This window comes from Hypomesus nipponensis, chromosome 15 (assembly GCF_054491055.1).
Source record: "Hypomesus nipponensis isolate SF chromosome 15, ASM5449105v1, whole genome shotgun sequence".
Classification (NCBI taxonomy): domain Eukaryota; kingdom Metazoa; phylum Chordata; class Actinopteri; order Osmeriformes; family Osmeridae; genus Hypomesus; species Hypomesus nipponensis.
The window spans coordinates 9,752,049-9,775,813 of record NC_140375.1 but is presented as its reverse complement, the minus strand read 5'-3'; the positions used below and the strand labels follow the sequence as shown (position 1 = coordinate 9,775,813).

Sequence of the window (23,765 nt, the reverse complement as noted above, 5' to 3'; positions counted from 1 at the left end):
ATAGGAAGTTGGGATGAGATTACAGACATTCGCCATTCATGAAAACAAGACAAAAGCGCATGATTTCATCCAAATGTTTTTTTTAAGTGAACACGACATCCACACTGACAGATTTTTTTTATAAACAAAGATCAGTATCCATTTCTAAATGTACTTGAGTACTGCACACACTTTAATGTGTTTGAATCAACTAGGAAATATTGTAAGCACAAAGGGCACCAATATTAGAATAGAGGTCATACAATTGCTCAGACTCTTGATTCGTCTTGAATTATTAACAAACTTCATAGCCAATGGACCGCACACATTCGCTATAGTGTGTGTGTGTGTGTGTGTGTGCGTGCGTGCATGGAGTACAAGGATCATAGTGTGCCTGAGGAAAGAATCTACGGTCTCATGCTGGTTTTTAAAAGCGTCAGTTATCCAAATCCCTTTAATCTGGTGCTTCTTTTAATACAAACGCTTGCAGATTTCCATTTAATACACTTTAGAAAGGGGGAAACCTCGCATCTGTTTGGCTAAACCTGTCATGAAAATGCAATGAAAAGTGAGGCTTAGTATCACATAAGGCTTTCTTTTAAATGTTATGTGGAATGAGTGGGGTTTATCGCCCGCAATACTGTAATTAATAACGAGCCATTAGGTGACAACAGGACTTACTATAGAGAGGCTTTGGATAAAGACACTGGACAGGGGACATGACACGTATCCTTTAGGATCACTCTCGCTTTGTTTACAGGTGTCCATTTTGAATACAAATAGGGTTTTGATGCAGATAAAAGCACAGATCAAATGTGATGTTTATACTTACTTTAAACAAATACTATCCGCAGTTTTGATTAATGTTGTGTGAAAATCCTTGACTTAACCCTCAGATTTATTACACTGTAATCTGTTAGCGATGAACCATTATTTCTGTCATGGTTGAACTTGTTTGTATAGACAAGATACTATATATTTACTGTACTTACTGTAAGTCACTCTGGATAAGAGCGTCTGCTAAATGACTAAATATTTTGCTGCCTCAGAATTCCAACAACAGCCTAAGCATTTTGATATTTATGTTATTTCATAAGAAAAACTAGAAATGTATTGTATTAAGTAATATGACTCAATATTTTACAAAAATATACTCCGGAATTTGAATTACATAATTGTAAATCACCGGGATACCATTTAAAAGAGACTGAAAAGTCAGACAGTGGTAGCAGGTTACACTACAGCTGCTGCCCAGGGCCTTTTTTTTGGGGGGGGGGGGTGTCAACACAGGCTCAGATAGTCATGGTGACCACATGATATCACTGTTGTGTCAAGGGACCCCAAAAAACTAATGATGTAGTAATCTCCACGATGACAGAAGACTATATTGGTTAGAACAGAGAGAGAGAGATAGAGGCAGAGAGACAGAGAGAGAGAGAGAGAGAACTAAATGCACCCACATCCTCTGAAGCATCTGCAGGGGTGAATACGTCAGTGAATCTACTGACAGACTTCTCTGAGACTGCAACAGTCCAGTTCTCAGAGGCTGGAGGATAAAGGCATGCTTCGTGGCAATGAACATTTACCCTAGGAGAGTGTCCTCTGAGACACCCACAAATGGTTAAGCACCTCCGCATTACCCATACAATTTGCATTCGTTGTGAAACAGCAGCCTTAAATCTTTCAAAATTGTAATACCTGCAGACCTTATTAGAATGAAAGAAAAGAATAAGAATGACGGCAGGGGTTGGAAAACACAAATCCTTTCCAGATCTGTGAAGAGGCATACCAGGGCTTGCAATGGCACAGGCATTCTTGACTAATTCCCAAAGCCCACTGGCACCGATGCAGAGCATGAAGGGGACGCACATGTAACTTTGCTGTCAGGAAAATCACTAGATCCATACATTGTTGGGACTTAACGTATAATCCTTTCCATTGATACAATTATGTTGAGTGTGCCTGGCTGGGTTAGTCCACAAAAGAGGGATCGGCACACTTTTTTTTTTTTCCTTCTCTGGTTTTCCTTTAATTTGCAGATCTTGTAATCTAAGCCTAGAGCTGACTGAACCAACTCCTAAACCAGCGCTCCTGTAGCGGCCAAGACTCCAATCTGTTTTCCATTTAAGTGTCAAGACGGCATCCTTTTTGGTGGTTGACAAAAGCTGTTATTTCAAAATGATTATATGCTAAAAACTGTGTGAGGACCTTAGTAAGTGTATGACCCAGCCCAATGGAAAGTACTGTGCCCTTAGGGGGTTTTCCTGCCTATTAATGTAGTGTTCTTTACCAAACACTTCTCTACAAGACGCCACGGGCCTTGCCATTCAGCCAGAGGTCAGGGTTTCTGCCTTTCAACACAGTGCATGTTTTCAGCATTATCGCCAAGCGTCGCATGGGTGCTCAGCCAAACCGTCAAAACCCTCCCTGTGTCTGCGTCAATGACGACATGGCAAGGGCTGCAGCGGCGGCGGCCGCAGTCCCTGGAAAACATCGGGAAGGTGGTCCTCATCAAAGTCCAGCCGAAGACAGACTTCCTTATTTCATTTCCCGGGGAGGAAATATCGAGTTAAATTTTGTGCTGTTCTGGAAGAGGAGCAGGGAAAATGGGAGGAGCCTGGGGTAGGATGGTGGGAGGGAGAGCAGGGGCTGTGTATGTAGAGACGAAAGCAGCACGCCCGGAGTTCTCTCTGCATTTCACTCTTACACTTTCGTTCCCTCTCTCCCCCCTTTACCAGGTCAGGACATGGTGTGCCCACTCCCCACTCCCCAAGTGGCCACATGTCTGCTTGATCTTCTCTTCTTTCTGTCTCTCTCTTTCTCCCTCCATAAAGGGAGGTTCTGAAACTGCTTCAGTTGCTCCAATACCCAGCTTTAGTCAGCCTGACCAGCGATCCCAAAGGCTGTTTCCATCCCAGACGATCACACCCTGGGCCCCGACAGCGTACGCAAGGGTGGGGGTGGGGTCCTTTAATGCTTCTTATTACACACCGAAAACTACAGCCTTTCAAACTTACTTAAGATTTGTACCTCATAACATCTGAATGTCATGGAGAACAGTCAAAACACTCCCCCTTTCCACACTTTTTAAAAGGGAAAATGTCATAAAGACAACAGTGACAGGACACTCCATTAGTTCAAGGGAGTAAGTTTACCTCCTCCATGTTGTGTTTCAAAAGTCTCTGGTACTCTATGTACTCCAACTTCATTTTGTCAATCACGAATCAAGCCTACAATGATCAAATAGGGATAAACCTACCAATAGCATATCTTGTTCACAATGTTGTAATGCTATATGACCTGGGCCCTGTTCCATAAAGTGAGTTTACTAAATAAGCCAGCCTTATTTTGCTGTGCTGCCTTATTATTTTACTTTATTAACCACTATCAGTAATGTCAAAACAACATTCAAGCACATAATAGTTTGATAATTTGAATAGGTCAAAATATGCCAACCAAAATCTGTTACGAGCAGACCAGTACATAACATGTGACTCAGTCATGTTGCCGTGACATTCTCAGGATTTTCCCTGTGCCTGATTATGCAAAGGGTCTAAATGATCAAGCCGAAAACAGAGGCAGGCCAGAGAAGTAGAATGACTAGAGCAGACACGACTCTTCTCATCATGCAACAGACAAGTCAAAAAGGGGCACCCAATGAAAAGAGGCTGCTTAAACGCCAACTGACGTACATCACCACCGACCAATGGTCATGGTTAGCACATATGGAAACTGAATTACGAGTGAGTGAGTGAGCAGGATTAAACTTTGACCTCCTTCAAAATGCCACTTGGTTACAGCTAATGGACTGTAGCTCTGTTTAATTGACATCAGTAAAATCCACTTTCCTACAATGGAGGAAAGTCTTGTACTGTAAAGTTTTTGTGCCAGGTCACTAAAAGACTCATCCCTTAAAGTCCCTTTAAGGATTGGGCATGTTTGGACATTGTGAATTTAACAATACTTAAACTGGAATGGGAAAGTGCAAGACATAATCCACTTTGAGTTGACCTAGGAAGTGATGTCACAGGCATCAGGTTCAGGGTCAGAACTTACCCTGAGGACCCGGTACTCTTGCACACCCCCAGCAGCGGTCTCTTGTCTGCAAAACCGTCCACATTCAGAGGATCTAGAAAGCACAAGAGGAAGAGGATGAGGGACTGAAGAATTGTACAACTGAGTGACACAAAAATGAGAGACGTTCATTAAAGAGGCCACTGGGAGGTCTGCTACCACTCCAGGAAGTGTGCTGATTACATTATAACAACTGCCCACAAATAACAGTATGAGGGGAGTAAAAATATCCATAAAGAATATTATATATATTTGTGCGTGTGTGTACCACATATTTTCTTAATGGTTTTTGGATGTTTTTCCTCCGCTCCCCTCATCTTGTATCTGTTAACTTAGTAGGGACTCATCAACACTGACCATTAAATAATGCCCGGTTTGCATGAAGATTTATGGGGAATCAAATTGAATTATATTGACATTAAAAAGGAGACTTTGATACGCCACCCTTAGCAATGTGTTGAATTTACATCTTTCCACACTGAGGCACACTAGGGAAGAGAGAAAAGGGTAGAGTACAGAAAGCAAGAAGAGAAAGAGAAATGGGAGGCTTACCATTGGTCCCTCTGTTAAGGGTGGAGAAAACTTGTTACATTAACAATATAGATCACAGATTTTCCTTTGTTAATCTAGCTTTAAAAACTGAAAATGGTGGTATGGGGGCTTGAGGAAGATATTAGCCTTTAAAGGGCTGTAATTTGGGTTTGACAGTAATCAGTGTAAGTTCCTGTGGTGTGGCGTGGGAGCAGAGAATGTTGCTCCTCCAACCCTTCACACTCCAGAACCTTATGTCCTCATATTTCTGTCATCAGACATCACAAGCAGTTACAATACTGAGCTGTATTACAAATGTGATGGCTCATAAAGAAGAAATGGTTTCCATTTAGTAAATCAAGCGTTTAGTAAAAATAAAAATAACATTGTTTGTTTTGTTTTTAACAAAGGATTGTTTTGTTTTTTTAAATAGGCCTAGTATCTGATGACAAAAATCAGAGTGATTCTGCATTGATTGCAGGTATATCTGCTCAGTTTTGTTCAAATGTCCATACATCTATTCGTGAGCGATAGCTGGTTTTGATCTTATTTATAATAGAATTAGGTTTAGGACTGTAATTGCTGTCAAACTGACTTTCATTTTTCAGAAAATGAAACAGTTTAAATGATGGCTATGCAAGGTAGATATATACGTCAGAGACTTCTCTGTTCAACAAGCTAAAAGGACAGCTAACTACAGCATATTCCAAACATGGTCAATGATCATCTATTGTATTTGAGGACACTTGGAGGGTCAGTTGTCCGAAAGGACGGAGGATGCAAAACCCGGGAGAGTGGATAAACAGATTTGTTCCCCTTCGGAAAACCGCTGTTTCCTCTTCTATTCTGGGAAAAGGAACCTTGCCTTATTAGAATCAACACCTATTTTCGGGACTTTTCCAAAATCCGCCCACCCAGGCTCCACATCCCAAACAATTGGCCTTTTAACAGCCGGCCACAGTGCAACACTGTTTGCGCCCTGGCAGATTGCAATCAGTGTCCTCCCCTCCGCTAGTACAATCCATTTCTATATTCCACAGAGAGAATCGCTCCCCTCATGTGTCGGGTATCTGCTGCTTCCCATTACTGTAGTTAGCTTTCATCCCCTTCCAGAGCCCCCTTTCAATGCTGTCATTGTGCATTGTTGAAATCTGCCAAAGGACCGGAACATGGACCGAGAACAAAAAGCTGATTTTCTCACCAAGAAATGCCACATGCTAACAGTTCATGGTGCTTCTCACAGCGCTGAATGATACCTGCAGTGACAGCAGATTCAAACTTCATGGCTGGAGAAGAACAAATTGGCGGAACAAAGGAAATCCAATTGAATCTGGGCCTTAAATAGGTGAATGCTTTATATTAGATAGAATCAGGTGCATTGCCGGGGAATAGGTCAATTTATCACCACAGTAATAGTTAAAAATAAACTTTGATCCTGATATGTATTCTATGTGTGGATGGGAGTATGGGGACGAATAATCCAATGAAACATTTCCACAGGCTTGTTTTTTTACTTCACCGTACCAGTTACCTCGCTATTAGAAGAAAAAAAAGCACCAAAAAAAATCCTAAAAGCACTGCTGGCCCATGGCGTGCAGAGGTAATCTTTCACCTTTTCTTCCCTTTTATTTGTGGTCTGATTGAAAATGATTCAATAAAAACCCTGAGTATGTTCTTTGGGCTGTTTCTCTTCCTTGGCTAACCTTTAATAAATGCAATTACTCCCCATAATACAATATGGCTGATGAGACAGTTGTGATCAGAGATTCAAGGAGGTACAGGGGGGAGAGGAAATGGAAGGATGAATAAACAAAAGGGTAGAGGGAGAAAATAGGTAGAAGAAAAAAAAAAAAAAAAAGAGAGCATGAAAAAGGGAACTTGAGCAGCGGGACGGAGAGATTGTTAGATAAAGGTAGAGAAACGATCAATAGATAGATTGAGAGAGAGAGGTTCACTAGCAGTTTGCCGGCAAAGTCTCTCACTTCAGAGGCAGCCAGAGGCAGCTGAGGCCAGGCCAACACTAATCTTCAAGGACTGACTTTAATATTAAGATGAGAACATGGAAGAGAGAGAGGGAGGGCTTTGGCAAGAGCCTCTAGTAAGAAACAGAGGGCAGCAGTCTTTAATTTCACCATGATGTATCACTGTGAAAAAAACTTTGCAACCCCAAACTGCTGAATTATGACACACTTAACTTAATTTCAAGTATCGTCCTTGAACACTGACAACAGATTTCAAAATATCCAAGTGATTCCTTTTTTGGAGAAAGAAGATTCTTTGTAGCATTGCAAAACGCACAAAGGAGGAAAAAAAACAAGGCAAATGTGCTTTGAAGTACATAAATTCAGCTACAGCACATTTCCACCACTTCTGCATATTTGGTGGATAAATATTGCAGAGAAAGCGGCGGACAGAGGAGTGGTGAAGCAGTTCATGTGACATGACAAGGTGAAAACAGCTGAGCTCTCCTCTCAATTCCGGAACGACAGCGTCTTGGGACAGCGTCTCTTGAAAGCGCAGTCGTAAACTATGTGCATCACAGTCAAAGGATATGGGATATGACCTCAAATATAACTAACTCTAAGACGGAAAGCTGGTCTGCTTTTCCTCTAGGCTAGATTGAGTCCTCAACTTAAAAAGCGTTTGATTGAATCATGAGTCACAACTGACTCCAAGCTGTAACTAGGCTAAATTCCTAGTCTGTTTACCAGGCCAGCGTGGGCCTGTATTGACTGTGATGTATTGGCAGTGAAGTCTGAGTCTTGGGCACGTGACGGCAGGGAATAGAATTTGAATATTGTTATTGTACCATTATATCTCTCTCTCATAGATACTTACTGATGAGGGGAGTTGGCAGGATGCAGGCCGCTCGCACTGGACCATGGCGCACAGAGAACAGCTCCTGGGCCTCGCCACTCAACTGAGGAGAAACACAAACACATACTGGGGTAGAAAAAGCAGACTCACAGACACAAGTACATAGATTGTTGTAACACACTGCATAAACGCTCATGGTAATAACTAGCACATCCTATACACTGAGGCGTACACACACACACACTTCAGGCCTTTTATGTATTGCCAGACTGTACCCTTGTGACCCCATCATAATAAACCAATGATAAACCCAGATTCAACCACAAGACAATGTATAGCTTCCAAGCCACATCAATGACTCTAAACTCAGACATGGGCGGGGGAGACAAGGCTGTCTCAGTCTAAGAACCCAGCTCGTTTATTCTGATGGCTTTTGAATTGTGTGAAAGGGCTCTGAAAGATATGATCCTGAAAAGGAAGAAGAGATAACCGTTTCATAGTTCGCACCAGTGGATAAACTCTGGTTTAATTGCTGACCTGGCTTTGCAGGGCATTTAGATGCTTAGTTTCTAGGGATTGTCAGTCAAAATGTTGACCTTAATGGAAAAAGGCCATGTCTTTTCAAGGGCAAGAAAAAATTAACAAAAGGAACAAAAAGGGGTCATTTTGTATTCAGATACTCTGTGTACCAGTCCACCCATTGACAAATGAGGTGCAGCAAATCCATTAAGCGTAAGGCACTCCAACAATCATCCCACAACATACTACACATTTTAGATATCTGTCGAAGAAGAAACACAGCCCTATAATCTTATTATTATCATCATTAGCTGCATCTCCACCATAATAAACAAGTTAATCCTTGGTGGAGTCACCAGTTTAGCATGCTCTTAGGAACGCTCCTGCAGTCAACAGGCGCATCCTTCCAATCATTCTATTCCATCCTGAGGCCAGGGCCAGCCAACTCGGCGATACATCCTAATAGAATTATTGACCTCAGCATGGTGACCAAGCTGCACCGGTTGGAAGGATAAAAGTCAGGCCAGGGGGAAGGCAGTGGGATGGGAGGGGTGTGGGACAGTGTCAGGGACAAAGACGAGAGACAATGATGCAGGGGGGGCTGGGATACAAAGAGGGATTTGTTCACACTGTAAGAAAAATAATCTATTCCTACTGTGTGGAATGGGTTTCTCATGGTGGAGGCGGGGGGGCACAGAGAAGGGAAGTAGGGTGGCGGGGGGGGGGGGGGGGGGTCGGGGTCGGTGGTTAAAGTGCCAGCCAAACCGCAGAGTAAAAGCTACCAAGCTCAGAATAATGGTCCCCCGTAGCATTGCAATGCAAACGAGCGGCCTACTCTTCCTGTGGCAGGCCCAGAGGGGAGGGTGACTAGGGGGTTTCACGACAGACTGGTACCACTGGCAGTAGTAGGTACATTTAACCTCAACGGGTATTGACCTTCTGACTATTAAGAGCTATGGTACTGGAAATATGTTTTCCAGGACACAGACAAGAACTAGCAGGATGCTAGTTACCACATCTACTCTAACAGTTAAATGTAGATACACAAGGATTATGGTTGGTGGCAGATAAGAGTATGGCATCCTGTGTGTCAGGCTGACGTATGAATGCTTGGATACGCAGGGTCAAGACCCTTGATGGCTTGAATTGAGGCTTGACGCATGTAATGGCACATTGTTTTAAGAGCTAAAGCCCTACTTTTGTGATTCTTTTTTTTCTTTCTTCTTTGCGTTAAATTACAGTGAAACATGCATTATCACATTACCGGTGCCTTAATCCGCATGTTTTAAGACCATAAACCCATCTGAGGGGATGATCGCTCTTTTGCGCAATTAGTAGTCTTTTCAAAGTGGCGGATTTGGAGCCTGTGTTTTTATTAAAAGTGCTCAGGTCCAAGTGGTGGCCCAGAGATTACCCAGAGCATGGGACCCACTGGGCGGGTTAAAAGAAACACAGATACTAGGAAAATATCAAAAGGGAGGTGGTGGGGTTGGTGGGAAATGGAGAGTAATGGAATTTGCTGGATTGTGTGTGGAGGTTTTAGGATAATGCCACGAAGGCTATTGTGCATTACCCTTCCGCTCATCCTGGCCTTCCGAGGCTCTGTGGGACATAGACAGCCATCAACAACATAGGCGACATTACATTAGCAGCTCATAGCAGGCCACAAGCCAGGCAATGCGCCAAATTGCTCATTTTGTAAAATATATATATATATATATATATATATATATTCTATTTTTGTTTGACTTTTTCATTGCATTTGTGAGTCAGAGATATTGTGGAAACTGGTGTTTTAATCTCTGAGCTGAACAATCGTCCACTGTGACATATATTTTCTGTTTGGGTCACATTCAGTACTTAACTGAATTGACAGTTTGTTTTATTGAGTGTACTGAAAATGAATGATGCCAAATAAGCTCATACATGTGCGGACCATTCTCACTACTGGGACGCAAAGCAGACAGTGTTAACAACTCCTTTGCTTTGAAGCTGATGAAACTGTGTGTCCATGCGAGTGTGAATATCAGTCTGCTTCTATCAGGGACTGTAGCTGTGCAAGTTTTAATAATAACACTGCCGCCCCACACACCACTCTTCAAAGTGGGTCATTACCCTCCCAACACCTCTTCACTCCAACAATTAGCTCATGCTAGTCTGCATGTTATCAGCCCATGGCGGGCGACACCTCTCCAGTCAAAGATCCCAGTCTGAGGGGGCAGTAATGCGTGTGCACAGCAGCAGATGAAAGCAGATGAAACTGTGTGTGAGTATGTGTGTTTTCACTGTCTTGTTTCTCGTTTCTAGACCATTATAGAAGGTGTCAGTTTAGCAACTGTCAAAAACACTTCACAACCACTGAGGGCCAGAAACAAAAGCATTTTCATCTCGTCTTGGAACTCAAGGCAACACCAGATACCTCCTCACCATAACCTGCCAGATAAATAAAACTCAAGAGGGGAGATAGTGGGATAGAAGTGATAGCTGATGAAAGTTCAACTCAGTGAACCGAATAGCAATGGAACCAAAAACCCTGTTCACTGGGAACTATACGGCATAACACTGGTCATATGGCCTCCTCTTTAGTTCCTGCACTCGAGCAATGAACAGCACACAGGTTGTTCAATGCCACACCAAACTTAATAGACAGCCTCAGCCTTTGCCTGTCAGTGTGTGTGTGTGTGTGTGTGTGTGTGTGTGTGTGTGTGTGTTTTCGAGGGAAAAAGTGTGTGTTGTTTCCCTTGTGGCCAGTGGATGTTTATAAAAGGGACTGATTAAGGACTTTAGTCTGTTTAGATTTCACAGGATGTATGTGAAGTTTGCATGTTTTGGTGACAGGCTGTGCATGTAACTTGATAGCACTCAAGTGAGGCCTTTGCAAAAGTTGTGGGTTATTTGTTAATTCACCAAGCTGACAAAACCCTGTAATGATTTTCCAAAACTTTCCAAAAAGGAATTCTATAATTATACATTTCAAATATTTCCTGGAAGAGAATCTGACACTTTAAATGTCATTAGAAACAACTTTCCAACATTATAGGCTTTGCCCATCTCACAACTACACATACAAGAAACAAAATGGAAATATCGAATTAATTCAATAACATTGTCAGCAGTACTGGAGGTCTTTCTTATGATTCACCTTTAACACTTTCAGATTTCAATCCATCATTCTCCTGTCAAAATACAACCATTCAAACAACATCAGGTCTGCATGAATCTCCTCTTGAGTATGTCAGCCAGACACCATCTCCTTGCAGGGTCTATTTCCTCAGTGATATGGAGAGGAGCAAGGCAGGGACTGATGCAGTAGCCTGTCTGCCTATCAACCCGAGAAGCTCCATCTACCACGGAGGCCTGTGTGTGTGTCACTCGCACCATTTGGCTGCCGGTAATTGAGGTTCCTGAAGAGTTGTGTTGGCAAGTGAAGGTCTCTGGTTCTAAGTTCCAGTGTTACTGTAGTACTGTTGTTTTGTTTGAACCCACATCAGTCATAGATGCGTCTGGTCAATTCAGTCAAAACAATGCAAAATTGTACATTCAATTTTAAACTGTCATAGAATATCAACAAAACTAAAGCAAAACTAAAGCAATCCTCTGACTAAGAACTTTAGGTCATTAATATAGATACGTAAATGCATACAAGTAAAAAAAAAAAAACTATTACATTCGGAGTGAATAAAAAACAATGGTCTTGCACTAGTCAACACTGACACCTAGTGGTTATAAAGACATACGCACATTTGACACATAGATATTTGTTTTGGCAATAAAAAGTCTAAGGTTGAGAAAAAATCATCCCACCTAAAAAGACCAACAAAAGGGGCGCCCCAGTGGTTTACCGGACTAATGCACACACCATATAGGCTGAGGCCTTGTGGCCCAGGCCCAGGCCCTTTACCGCATGTCATCCCCTCTCTCTCCCCACATTTCCTGTCCTTCCAAACACACTGCCACTAAAATTATATCATTTAGAAAAAGACAAATTCAAAATGAAACCTATCCCCGCCAATCTATTGGTGCTTAAAGAGCAGAAATAGACCTGGAGGATTTAAAGAACAACTGTCTAAAGTTGTTGTTTTTTACTGAAAATTTTAAAAAAAGATTTCAAAGTGCTACTCACCGATATGCTCCAGACTTGCATTCCGTCAGAGTAGCCAATCATCAGGCAGAGAGGGGGTTCGCTGCTGCCGCTATGCATCTCCATGAACTCTGGAGAGCGAGCCGTGTCTGGACACAGGGAAATAGGGCAGGGGTCAGACATCTGACTGGGTGCTGCTTTGGCCAGAGCAATTATCAACAGAACTACATAGAGTTAGACTGATGTCAAACACTAACTCTTTTTATTTCACTTGTGAGAAATAAAAGTGTTGCTAGACCCTAATAAGACAAGACACCTCCTTGACACAGGTGTTCAAAATTATGAGTATTCAGAGATTCAGTATGACCTGTGACATAAGAATAGTTACCATAATAACATCCTCAAACATGCATATAACACACTGCATTGCAGTCACTTCTACATTTTATCTGAACACAATGGCTTCTCAATGTTTTACTCTGGTGACGGTCTCCCTTTTACTGGGTGTGATAAAAACCGAGCCTCCAGACCTGATGGCCCTCACAGACAACCAAACCCCGTCTGTGGGGACCATACAATACTTCAGGTCTGTTTAAAGAATCATTCAAAGTTTGTAGTAAATCATTTCAAAAGTTTCATAATTCAAAAATAGCTGAATGTTCTATAGACAGAGTATGCTAGCATGTCTGATCAACACAGCTGTCAGATTGAATGCAAGATCTGATTGGCTGGCACACACAATGTTACACACAATGTCCTAGTGTTACTAGGAGACTGACAGATCTGTCACAGAATTGAACCATCAACTGTTTGACAAATGTCTATAAACTTTACCAACCATTGATGTCAGCTTTTTCAAATCGAACCCAGATAATTTTCTCTTTCTCATCAGTAGGGGGCGCTCCAGTATATGCCTTAAAAGAGGAGCCATTAATAGGACATGACAACAACGGCAGAATGCATGCAGAATTTGTCACCATTCCGTTTTAATTTGATTTCTTAGCTGGACATGGCAATTGAGGTCTCTTATGTAAGTTATCCACTCTTTAAGAGGACAACAGAAAGCAATGTGATAATTGCCAGCAGTATGAAAACATGGGAACCTACCTGTGGGACAACATCCTGCAGGAATGTCACAACACTTTCCATATATGACTGCTCCCTGAAATGACAGATTACATTTAAAGAACCTATCTATATAGATAATCAACATGGAAAGACAGTTTGAGGCAGTTGCAAGAGTAGCTAAAACATAAACAAGTCATATTTGGGAGTCATAAACAAGTCATTTTAGGGAGTCATAAACAACTCAATTATTTCTCCACGTAATGTTTTATTCTTTGGGGTCTTTAAAATATGCAGAGACAGGAATTCTCTGGAGACAAAAATAATAACCAAATCTCAGAGTGACCAGATATAGGATTACCAACAACGGATAAAAAATGTGTCAACTACAAGAATCAATAACTAAAACCCATCACATGATGAACTCTGATTGATTCGGTGTAGTAAATGTGTATGTGTGTAGGATTCCTTACGTGGCAGCCTGTGCTCGTACCACAACCCCTCCAGCACAGCGACTTGGTCTGCGCGGAGAGTCTGAGGCCATTATGTCTTTATTCTGCTGAAAAAAGACAGGGATATGACTGTTACTTCAGACAAACACATTATTGAGGTCAATGGGATTGTATTAGTCAGGATTCCTGTTGTCATCCTTTGTGCAATGTGTCAAGAACGGACAGGGAGAAAAGACTACCATCCCATCCACTAGAGACCTAAGGTTCTCCAGCTCAGGATTTTGCGTTGTTGCTTAGCTATTCAATAAAATATTGAACATTACACGGTTAGCCCACGTTACCTTGGATGGAAACCCCATATTTTCAACTTGCCAATGTTGTGGTTTAAACATATTTAAACAAACTTCACCAATACATGACTGAGAGACTTTGTTGCACTTGCTAGCAATGGCTGTGGAACTTTGGGCAAGTAGCAATACATTATTTTTCTTAAACAACTTTGCACTTCAGTGCTGAGCAGACTAGGGAGATCTATAGATATGCAATTAAACACTATTCTGATTATTTCGTATAGCGGATTTGCTACATCAACCACACTTTATTAAATAGTCTGAAAGAGTTTACAACAATACTAGCAGTAACACAAACCTGCAAGCTGGTAACAACATAATGGATCATTGCTCGTAACTAACTTACGTCCTTTCTGGCTAATTAACAATAAAGACGCCGACAAACAACTGCAACTGAAATGGCTAACGACTAGCTATTCCCAAGGTTCAACATATTTAGACTAAGCACTTGTCCGAGTGCACAGTACACGATGGATACGCTGTCAGTTGAATTTGACTATTTAACTGCTGAAGAGTAACAGCGTTACCACTGTAAATGTCAAGATGTGCTATATAGATAGGCAGCAGTGATTGAAAAATAACCAGTCGACTGTAGCTTGCTTGTTACCTACAATCAATTACAAATTAGCTAGCCAGCTCGTGCTAGCATCTATGCTAGCTATGATAAATGCTAAACTCTTCTGACTTTAGCAACACCAAAATACAATTTTATGGAAAGAAGGTTGCGTGCCACCATAAAATAAATCATGAATCATAAATAAGCATAACAATTTAGAAATGTCATACTAACCCCAAGACGTTTTTGTTAGGAAGTTGGCTTGTTTGGCTAGTACTATGCTAGTTGAACGAAGCTCTTTATCCAACACCAAAACAGTGTAGCGGAACTGTAGAGCGACCCAATCAGAAAATAAGTATACTTTTATTCAGCGAATCGGCGAACAAAAAAGGCGGGTGCTTTAAATTTGTTGGCCAATCGGAAGCGTAAATTATAGAGAAAAAAATATCTCGTCTTCGCGATTTCACGATTCTTCGATACATTTATTTTGGATGTCAAATTAATGAACTGAGAATTATTTTGGTGCATTCTTTTACGATCGATTTTTCAGTCATTACGTCTGTCAACTCGAATAAGGCTGTCATTACCCGTGATATACAGTAAACTCAGTTGAACCTCGAAAAAGCTGTGTGTTTACATTGACTTGTCGCGAGATAACATATTGCCACGTGTTTTGGTGATGAAACTGATGTCAAGCTCTGGGGCAGTAAAATATGTATTACAATTAAAATATATAGAAGTATTAGAAAATATCAAATGTAACTTTGTCTAAGTAGATTTTAGCTATTTTTGCCAAGAAGTTAAGGGTAGGCTTGGAAGTTGCTTTGGATAAAAGCGACTGCTAAATGTAAATGTATGCTGTAGTTCAGAAAAACCAACAATTTTTCATCAAGCTTAAGCATTTATCCAAAGCGACATACAAACTTCAAACTGCATTAAGTAGGCTACTGCACAAAATCAAGGATCAGAAGTGTATGATTCTAACAGTTTTAAGTGGGTGGGGTGTCAAGGAACGGGCTGTATTGACAGTGTTAAGTAACCACATCTCATCTACGGTAGCGAAGGAAAGGTGCGTATTTGAACGGGTTCTCATGCTTGTGCATGTAAATGTGTTGTAATAGAATGTTGCAGTCAGATAGACTGGGTTACCATAACTCTAACCTGACACCCTGAATCCCCTTAACACAAGCAACAAAGTTTTGAAATTATTATTACTGTGCACATAATGTTGACAGACACACGTTCTGTATAAAATACTTTCTTTATAAACTTCTCATTGTTTTAGTAGCCTACTACTAAGCATTCCAGACACTTCGTTTTAACAATGTGTCCAACCCAATTGGACAAGATGCATTTTGCTTCAATTGATACAGAATAGCTCAGTATAGTGTGTGTGTTTGTGTGTGCATTTATGCACATAAACATTAATGTAGGCTAATGCAACTTAAACATGATGGGCCCTGTACAATATTTTGTACAGGGCCCAAATAATATATAATAATTGCATTCAAGTAAATTCAGTAAAGCCTTTATTGAGAAAACATATCTTTATTTCATATAGTTTCCAAGTGTTTTTTCTTCACATTTACACTGTACAAATGACATGCACTAGATGCTGTAAGCACAATCTTATTCACACAAAGCAAAAAAGAATGCCATGATTAATCAAGGTGAATCACTTCCCTTGAATAACACTGTGTAGGAATCATCTACACAACAAACCAAACCAAAACATGTTTTAGCCAAATACGTCCAAGTTAAGAGTAAGGTGATTTAGTAAAACTTGGAAATGTAGTAATAAAAATGCTACAATTTGTCCAGTTGAAATTGCACTTTGGCCATCAAACAAATTTATGACCTCAACTAATCAAAATGTTTACCATAGCATGTACCTGGGAAAACTAGCACACAAATACCACAATCCCAAATGTCACAAACCCAGCAGTCTTACTGGTGATAAGGGTTGCTTTTTACTTACTGCCAACTTTATTGGGCTACACATAAATCATCTTATCAAGCTCAAAATGCGAACAGACCAGTTCAACATAACATAAGGCATGAAGTGAATAGGAATGACAAATCACAACCTGTAATTTAGGTTCAGTTGGAGAATGGAACCTCAACAAGGAAAGAACATTTCCTAAAACTCCACCTGTGGCAATGTCACAACAAACAAGGAGTGGTACTGATCTAACTCAGTCCCAATAGTTAGAGGCTAGTAAATGACTCATGTAGATGTGGAGGACAAATCCCTCCAAAAAGGTTACAAAATGGTGTAGTTTCAGAGAACATCCACCGGGTGGCATCTTTTGTAACATTGGTAACTTTCTCAACTGTGTATGTACAGGTAACCATCAATAACAAATTAACATTTAGGTTGCTTGTTAATTTACTGGAATTTACTGTTGCAGCACCATCAGTTTCAAATGACTATGCAAACAAACTCATCCAATGATTACATTAAAAAAGAATCAGAAAAACATGTAAATGACAGTGAAAATCTAAAAATGGTATGATTCGTTTTTCTCATAGTAAAATAAAACAATGTATAAAAAATATATTGCTTTACATGAAGTAAAACATGTCCTCACTTGCACAACTACCAATTACTAAGAATATTTACACAAGTTAATATTTAATTGTTTGCATCACAAAGTAAAACATTTTACAAGTTCAAATAACATACTGCTTAAAATTAATTTCCCATCATTCTGGATGAGAAAAAAGTAGTAAATAATGTGAAACTGAGCTCTTGTCAATCTCAGGGAAGTAAACTGTACGTCAACGTTTGACTGGACATCAGTGGATTTCATGTTATACTAATTTATGGAAGGACCCACAACACTTGTAATGGTCTTTTAAAAAGGGGTGTAGAGGAGGCAGCATGTGTGTGTGTCTGTGCCCACACGTTTATAGTTTGTAAGTGTGTCTCAACACACACACACAGTGGTCTTGCTGTGTGGCTGAAGGAGTGCTGGAACGTTGGATGACTGTTTCTGGTCTTTTCCACTGTTGCGGCTCAAAGATATTTTCTCGCCGTTGTTCCTGCGCCGAGCTCTCTTGGCCGCTGATGTTGCTGACGGCGAGGACTCCCCGTGAGTCCGTTTGCTGCCGGGCGCTCTGGTGGCATCTCCCTCCCCCATGTCAGCGGTGTCCATAAGGAGAGTCCCGGGGAGATCTTCATCTGAGTCTGAGTGAAGAGGTGGAGGGGCAAAGGGGTCTACCAGGGACAGAGCATACAGGCTGCTGCCTGACAGGCCACTCCGACGCTCTAGGGTGGGGAGGAGCTCACACACAGCTGAGGGCATGTCCACTTCAGGGACCTGCAGAAAATGAAGCAGTAGCAGTCAGGAAGGGGATGGACAACAGCAAATCATGTAATCTCAGGAATTATACCAATGCTAATATGTGCTGCAACGGCAAAACCTTTGCTACACTGTGAAAAAGTCCCACTCAATCACACACGACATCAGCCACAAATAAACCTGCTAGTGATTTTGACAGCATTGATGTCCCGCTGTCCTTGAGTTTTTATTGTAGATTCACTAGATTGTGTAAAAGTGTTTGCGTGGGGATGAGGAGACTGTTCTACTCACCTTGATGATGGGTGTGTTGGAGCGGGAGTCCATGGTTGGTCCACACTGAGACACCTTGGCTAAGTTAAGCAGCACCTCCTCGTGGTGAAGGGACTCCTGGGGTGCCCCAGGCTCCTGCAGGGCGATGACGATGGCACTTGTGTTGTCTGCACGAAGCATGCGCTGGCGCCATCTCAACAAGGCATGGCTCACAAGCTGACGGGCGCTGGAGACTCCGCACGGAGCCTGCGGGAACGAAAAAAAAAAACATGTTTCAGATATACTGTCATAGAATGGCAGAGATGATAAAAAGCCCCCGGCTGTGCCACACTCACCATAGCCTCGTCATTGTCCTGGCACATCGATACGGCGTCCTGAGGCGGCACCATGTTCCACAAGCCGTCGCTGCCTAGGATGACGTAACGGTGTTTGCTAGGGTCAAGGGTTACCACACAAGTGTCTGGCTCGGGGGAAACCACAAACTCCCCACTGTAGAAGTCATAGCTCCACAGGTCTCCTGTGGACAGAGACACAAAGGGAATACTCCCGAGTGGATACTCAGGTGGTACTGGTATTTTAAGATGCATTAACGGTTTTATGCTTGAGGTGAAAATGACAAAAAAATTCAAGCAGTTTAGCAATGTTTTCTTGTTAACATTTAAGCCATGGAGGTATGTGGTAAAGCAGTGGTGTGCCGTTACCTAGAGCTCTGGCCACAGCCAGGAATGGGATCTGGTCAATCACAGTACTTCTACGGACCGGGCCATTATGGGTAAGTCTGGGTCTTTTCCATACCACCCGGTTCACCCCTGACTTCTTGATCACACTTTGGAAGGAGGGGGCCAGGGCCAGGGCAGGGAGGGGGATTAATCACAGAATCAGAGAAGGGTTCAGACCATTTGTGTATCAAATCCAACCAATTATTCAAGTAATCAGTATAGATTAAACAAAAGACAACCCTGTAAAGGAAAACACAGCCTACTGGCATTGTTACAGCAATGTTGCATCAGAGGTCTTGTTGAGGGACAATGTTGTTATCGCCCATGACATAGATAAGACTTCAATGTTTTCTTGCTTGCTTGTCATAGGGGTTGTCTAGACATGCATGGGCACATAAGGGCATGATTCTATTGTGTTGAGGTCTGGGTTGTTATAAATCTTACCTGCCTCCCAACCCCTCGATGCGTTCTCTCTCCTTGGGCAGCTCAGGCTTGTGGTCTTGTGTGACCTCCACAGCTCTGATGAACTGATCTGAAGGATCATCCTGGACCCCCAGGACCACTGCAGAGTCCCCTACATGGGCGACATACATGCGGTTCCCCCGGATGACCACAACACTGGCTGTAGTGCCTGATGTACTGGGCAGACCAGTTAGTGTCTTCGGCCATTCCGCTGAAAAGTGAAGAAAATAAAATGTGAACATGTTGTAATGGCCTAAGCTTTAGTCACAAATGTCAAGAAATTATCTGAGTGTGTAACATTATTACAGTGAATTGTCTTATCTTGACAGATTTAATAAAGATACACCTGCAGTCACACAATTAAGACAGATGCTTCTGGAGATTACAAATATATTCTTGATACCCCAAGGACTAGACTGACCTTCTACCAGTCCCTTAGAAAAGTAATTTTCTGAAGAAAAAAATGCTGACATGCCTTTTCAAAGTTGGATGTATGTATGTGACAACACAGCCAAGACCAAAGCCAGAAGACCAAAACACGTAATATCCTATTTTTAGTAAATGTCCTGTTTCACAGAATACATTCTTAAAGATTAATATGATAGAGTATGAATATAATAGCCTTAATGAGCACAATTATTTTTTGCTGAATGTGCTACACTGAGAGAAGAACATGGCCAAAGAGAATCGACATGAGTACAATGTCGAGCCCACAGCCTGAGCAATTTAGCAATGGTAGATGCAATCTATTTTAAGTGGATTGTGTATTTAAGGTAACCTAATAAATCAGCCAGGTAAACCGTAGATGTGAAAATGACGTCAAAACAACTTTGCAAAAACAACAGTGTTATGTTACAAGGGGTAGTTGTATTGCTGCACATTGGTCATGTCAATCGCTTGTCAAGTGCTTGAAAATGCGCTAGCAAGCTAAGCTAACATTAGCTAACCCTAGCTTTGTTATCAACTTACGCAGCTTTTTCCACATAGCATGGTGGCAAGCAACGAACCCCTTCCGAATGGCTGAACACACTTCATCGTCATCCTTGGACCAAAAACCTCGTTGTTTCTTGATAAATTCCCACAAATAGTCTCGTGCGAATTGCGCCGCTTCGCGGCCTCCATGGCCATCGAACACAGCAAAGAACGCCACAGAGCGATGGGGGAGGTTCTTCTCGGTCTCGCTCTCTGCCGGCGAGTTTTTTTCAGTCGATGGTGTTGCAGTGGAAGTACAACTTCGGTTATCATTTTGTACAAATTGTGTGCATGCTACTGTAGTGGGTGCAGACGCAGACAGAACGTCGTTCAATGCATTCTTAATAGTCCACTGTGGATGCACACCGTCTTGTACCGAGCTGACCGCCGAGCAATCCCCTTTGGTTTCGCATTTTTCGTCCGCGTTCAGCTCGTCCTCCCCCGGCTCCGGCTCTACTACAACCTCGGTAACATCCTCCATGTATTTTCTGCCTCCCTGATCGGAAAATACACTCACTCGCATCAATAATGAGTTGTCCATGTTTGAAGACACGTCCTGTATAAGCCGTGGTGTATAAATATGACATTAAATTGCTCAAAAAGTATTTAAAATTAAGTTTATGGCAGGTTGTGATCAATTGTCCCCTTTTCGGTCTTTGTTTATTTTCGAGCCTTGTAGGCATGCTCAGGAACGCACTGACGTCAGAGCGATAGCAACTGGAGAAGGTGGAAAGGTACTCCAGCGCGTCCCCTGCTGGATATTTATCTTTCCACGTTTCACTTGTAAAAAATAAAATAAACATTAAATAAATGTATACTGTATACATTCTGAGCAAATATCTTAGGCTTCTGACTCCCGACATCATCATAATTGTGTTTCAAGCTGTGTGAGAACAAAATCTTAAGAGAGATATGGCAAACCCTGCAATAATTTACAAAACGGCACTGTCTTCCAAAGCAATTAATGCAATTTTACTTTCAAAGGAAGCCACACTAAATAGGCTATTGTCTTATATGTTTATTTATTTGAGGAATATCCTTCAGATAACTTGTGATGGCTTATGTCATTTTTATAATGCGCTATATATAATCAAATTAAAAAATTAAATTACAAATGTAGCCTATGTTAGTTGGCAAACTAACATCGCTACATTTTAATCAATTTCAATTTGATAATGTTGGAATTATCCGTGTTTCTTTGCAGACATTGATGTTGATAACTGCAACTTATCAACATCAGGGGGGTGTTCCATCAACGTCGATTAAGGGAAAGCGAGACTTATTTCGCCAAGTCTCACATACTTTAGCGAGAGTTCCGTTCCATTAAAGTGGATTATTCTAGTTCTAGCTACGTAAACAAGGTTCGGGAGTACCCTGACCAGTATCTGTGGAAGAAGTAGGGCCTATAGGTTCAGAAGGCCCATCATAGTTTATCTAGTTAGATTTAATTTTCATTATTAAAAAATATATAAATAATATATATATTTATATATACTTTAGAATCCGAATCCGAAAGGGATTTATTTGCCATGAAAGTTTGCACAAACAAGGAATTGACTTTGGCAGGAAGGTGCATACAATAAATATATAGGACCCTAAAATTAAAATATGTGGACTATCTATACTAAGGGTACATAAACTTGCAGTACTAAGTGGAATTAGAATTGAATAAAATGTACAATACAATCAAATTTAAGTTGCCATAAAATATAAGTTGCCAATTACAATATGAGAACACAAAAAATTCAAATATTACAAAAGATACAAATGTACAAGATAGAATTGTGTAAATGCAATGTGTTTTAAACAGGAAGTCATTTAGAGTCAGTGTGGACCCTTGGCCTTGTTGAAGAGGCCAACAGCGAAAGGGAAAAAACATGGCGCGAAGTATTGGTCCTGATGGACTGCAGCCTTCTGCCGGAGGGGAGTGACTGAAACAGGGAACATCCAGGGTGGGAGGAGTTGGCCACAATCTTCTTCGCTCGCCTAAGGGTCCTTGAGGTGTTCAGGTCCTTGAGGGAAGGCAGATTGCAGCCAATCACCTCAGCAGTGCGGATGATACGCTGCAGCCTGCTCTTGTCCTTGGCAGTGGCAGCAGCGTACCAGACGGTAATGGAAGAAGTGAGGATGGACTCAATGATGGCTGAGTAGAGGTGCACCACATTGTCTTTGGCAGGTTGAATTTCTTCAGCTGCCGAAGGAAGTACATCCTCTTTTGTGCTTTCTTGATGAGGGAGCCAATGTTCAGTTCCCACTTGAGGTCCTGGGAGAGGATAGTGCCCAGGAAGCGGAAGGACTCCACAGTGATGATTAGCCGAGCCTTGACACTGTTCAGTCTGTCTGCATCTGTCTATGTCTCTGCATGTGGGACGATCTAGAACTATGCCAGGAAATATGAAGGGTATACTTTGCCCAAGCAGTACCTGAATATTATCATCAGTTTTTCAGGTAATTTTGAAACACAAAGAATCAAGGAGACTTTTTATTCAATTGTATAAAGTATTTTCATTGTTTAAAGTAGCCTATATGTTGACAAGCCTCTATATTACCTCTCCTCTGGCTTCCACAATATTATAGGTGCACGATACTGTCCCCATGGGTGTATCCAGGCCCAGTGGAAGACTCAGGGGGTGACTGCCTGGTGCCCCCATGGTTGAAAGTGTTTCTAAAATGCCTTTGAGTGGCAAAAATGAGACAAAGTGCCATACTGTCTGCCATTCACATTGTGAAATATGCTTGAGTGCCCAGGATGCCCCACGCAATAAATGACAGTGTGCCCTCTATAAATGTAAAAACATGTCTTAATGAGTTCCTTTATAGCACATGTGTCAAACTCCGGTCCTCGAGGGCCGCTGTCCTGCATGTTTTAGATGTTTCCCTGCTCAAACACACCTGATTCAATTAAATGGGTTGTTGTAACAACCATTCATAAGAATCAGGTGAGCTGGATAAGGGAAACATCTAAAACATACAGGACAGCGGCCCTCGAGGACCGGAGTTTGACACCCCTGCTTTATAGTATAGAAAATGTGATGCAGTACCCTATAAGGTGCCCTTATAATGGCCTAAATTGGACTGTTCCCATGCCCTTACTTCCAATGGAAAAGGTTACTGTTATGAAGTGCCCTTTATGCTGCCCCAACATGACAGTGTCCCAAATGTTGCCCTTTCCAAAGAAGACAATTAGATGCTGTCCTCAACAGTCTCCCCTAATGTTCCCAGTAGGGCATGTTTTCCCAAAGTAAGTCTGTCACTGTCCAAGCCCCCTCTGGATCTGTGGAGGCAGTGTATGTTCATTGGAAATACTTGTGATATAATAATGATAGTCATGCTGAGCAATTTTAAATGACTGTTCTTCCAAACAAAGTGTGCAGTTTGGGTCACCTTCTGATCTAAAAAGTCAGTGCTGGATCTGTGCAAAACTAGTCATTTCATTGAATCCCTATTTTAGTCATGGTTATCTTTCCATTTTCTCCTTAAGCTCAGCATTTAGCTTATCAGTTAATATATGCGTGTGGCAAAGCCAAGTACTGAAGCAAAATCCAAATTGAGCGGAAGTACGTAGAAGGGCAGAGTCAGGCTAGATCTGGGCTGCACAGTCTAAGTTTATTGA

General features: G+C 41.6%; 2 protein-coding genes across 5 annotated transcripts in view; both read right to left on the bottom strand.

The window, feature by feature from the left end:
* The window catches only part of bcas3 (BCAS3 microtubule associated cell migration factor), a 196,270-nt gene extending 181,463 nt beyond the window's left edge, over positions 1-14,807 (bottom strand). For 2 of the 4 annotated variants that reach the window (XM_084673587.1, XM_084673586.1), the window contains exons 1-7: positions 14,659-14,807; positions 13,540-13,622; positions 13,109-13,163; positions 12,840-12,915; positions 12,044-12,150; positions 7,423-7,504; positions 4,036-4,108 (exon numbers count right to left, since the gene is read on the bottom strand). In XM_084673587.1, coding sequence (XP_084529713.1) covers positions 4,036-4,108; positions 7,423-7,504; positions 12,044-12,150; positions 12,840-12,915; positions 13,109-13,163; positions 13,540-13,610 — 464 coding nt within the window. In that variant the 5' untranslated portion in view covers positions 13,611-13,622; positions 14,659-14,807. Of the gene's footprint in view, positions 1-4,035; positions 4,109-7,422; positions 7,505-12,043; positions 12,151-12,839; positions 12,916-13,108; positions 13,164-13,539; positions 13,626-14,658 lie in introns of all 4 variants that reach the window. The other 2 variants (XM_084673585.1, XM_084673584.1) reach the window with 2 other exon arrangements.
* A 1,129-nt stretch (positions 14,808-15,936) lies between these two features.
* On the bottom strand, positions 15,937-20,842 carry LOC146257444 (protein phosphatase 1D-like). Its single transcript, XM_084675076.1, has 6 exons — positions 20,150-20,842; positions 19,163-19,391; positions 18,701-18,825; positions 18,335-18,516; positions 18,021-18,245; positions 15,937-17,747 (listed from the first exon to the last, which is right to left on the bottom strand). Exons 1-6 carry the CDS (start codon positions 20,691-20,693, stop codon positions 17,355-17,357), a joined length of 1,698 nt encoding a protein of 565 aa, XP_084531202.1. The 5' UTR covers positions 20,694-20,842; the 3' UTR covers positions 15,937-17,354.
* Positions 20,843-23,765: the final 2,923 nt, after the last annotated feature.

What these genes read in the sequence shown, in the direction of transcription:
- LOC146257444 (XM_084675076.1), bottom strand. Translation starts at nt 20,693, where the DNA reads ATGGACAACTCATTATTGATGCGAGTGAGTGTATTTTCCGATCAGGGA. An exon ending in TGCTATGTGGAAAAAGCTGC is followed by an intron (nt 19,392 to 20,149) that starts GTAAGTTGATAA and finishes TTCACTTTTCAG; the next exon opens with CGGAATGGCCGAAGACACTA. An exon ending in AGGACAATGACGAGGCTATG is followed by an intron (nt 18,246 to 18,334) that starts GTGAGTGTGGCA and finishes TCGTTCCCGCAG; the next exon opens with GCTCCGTGCGGAGTCTCCAG.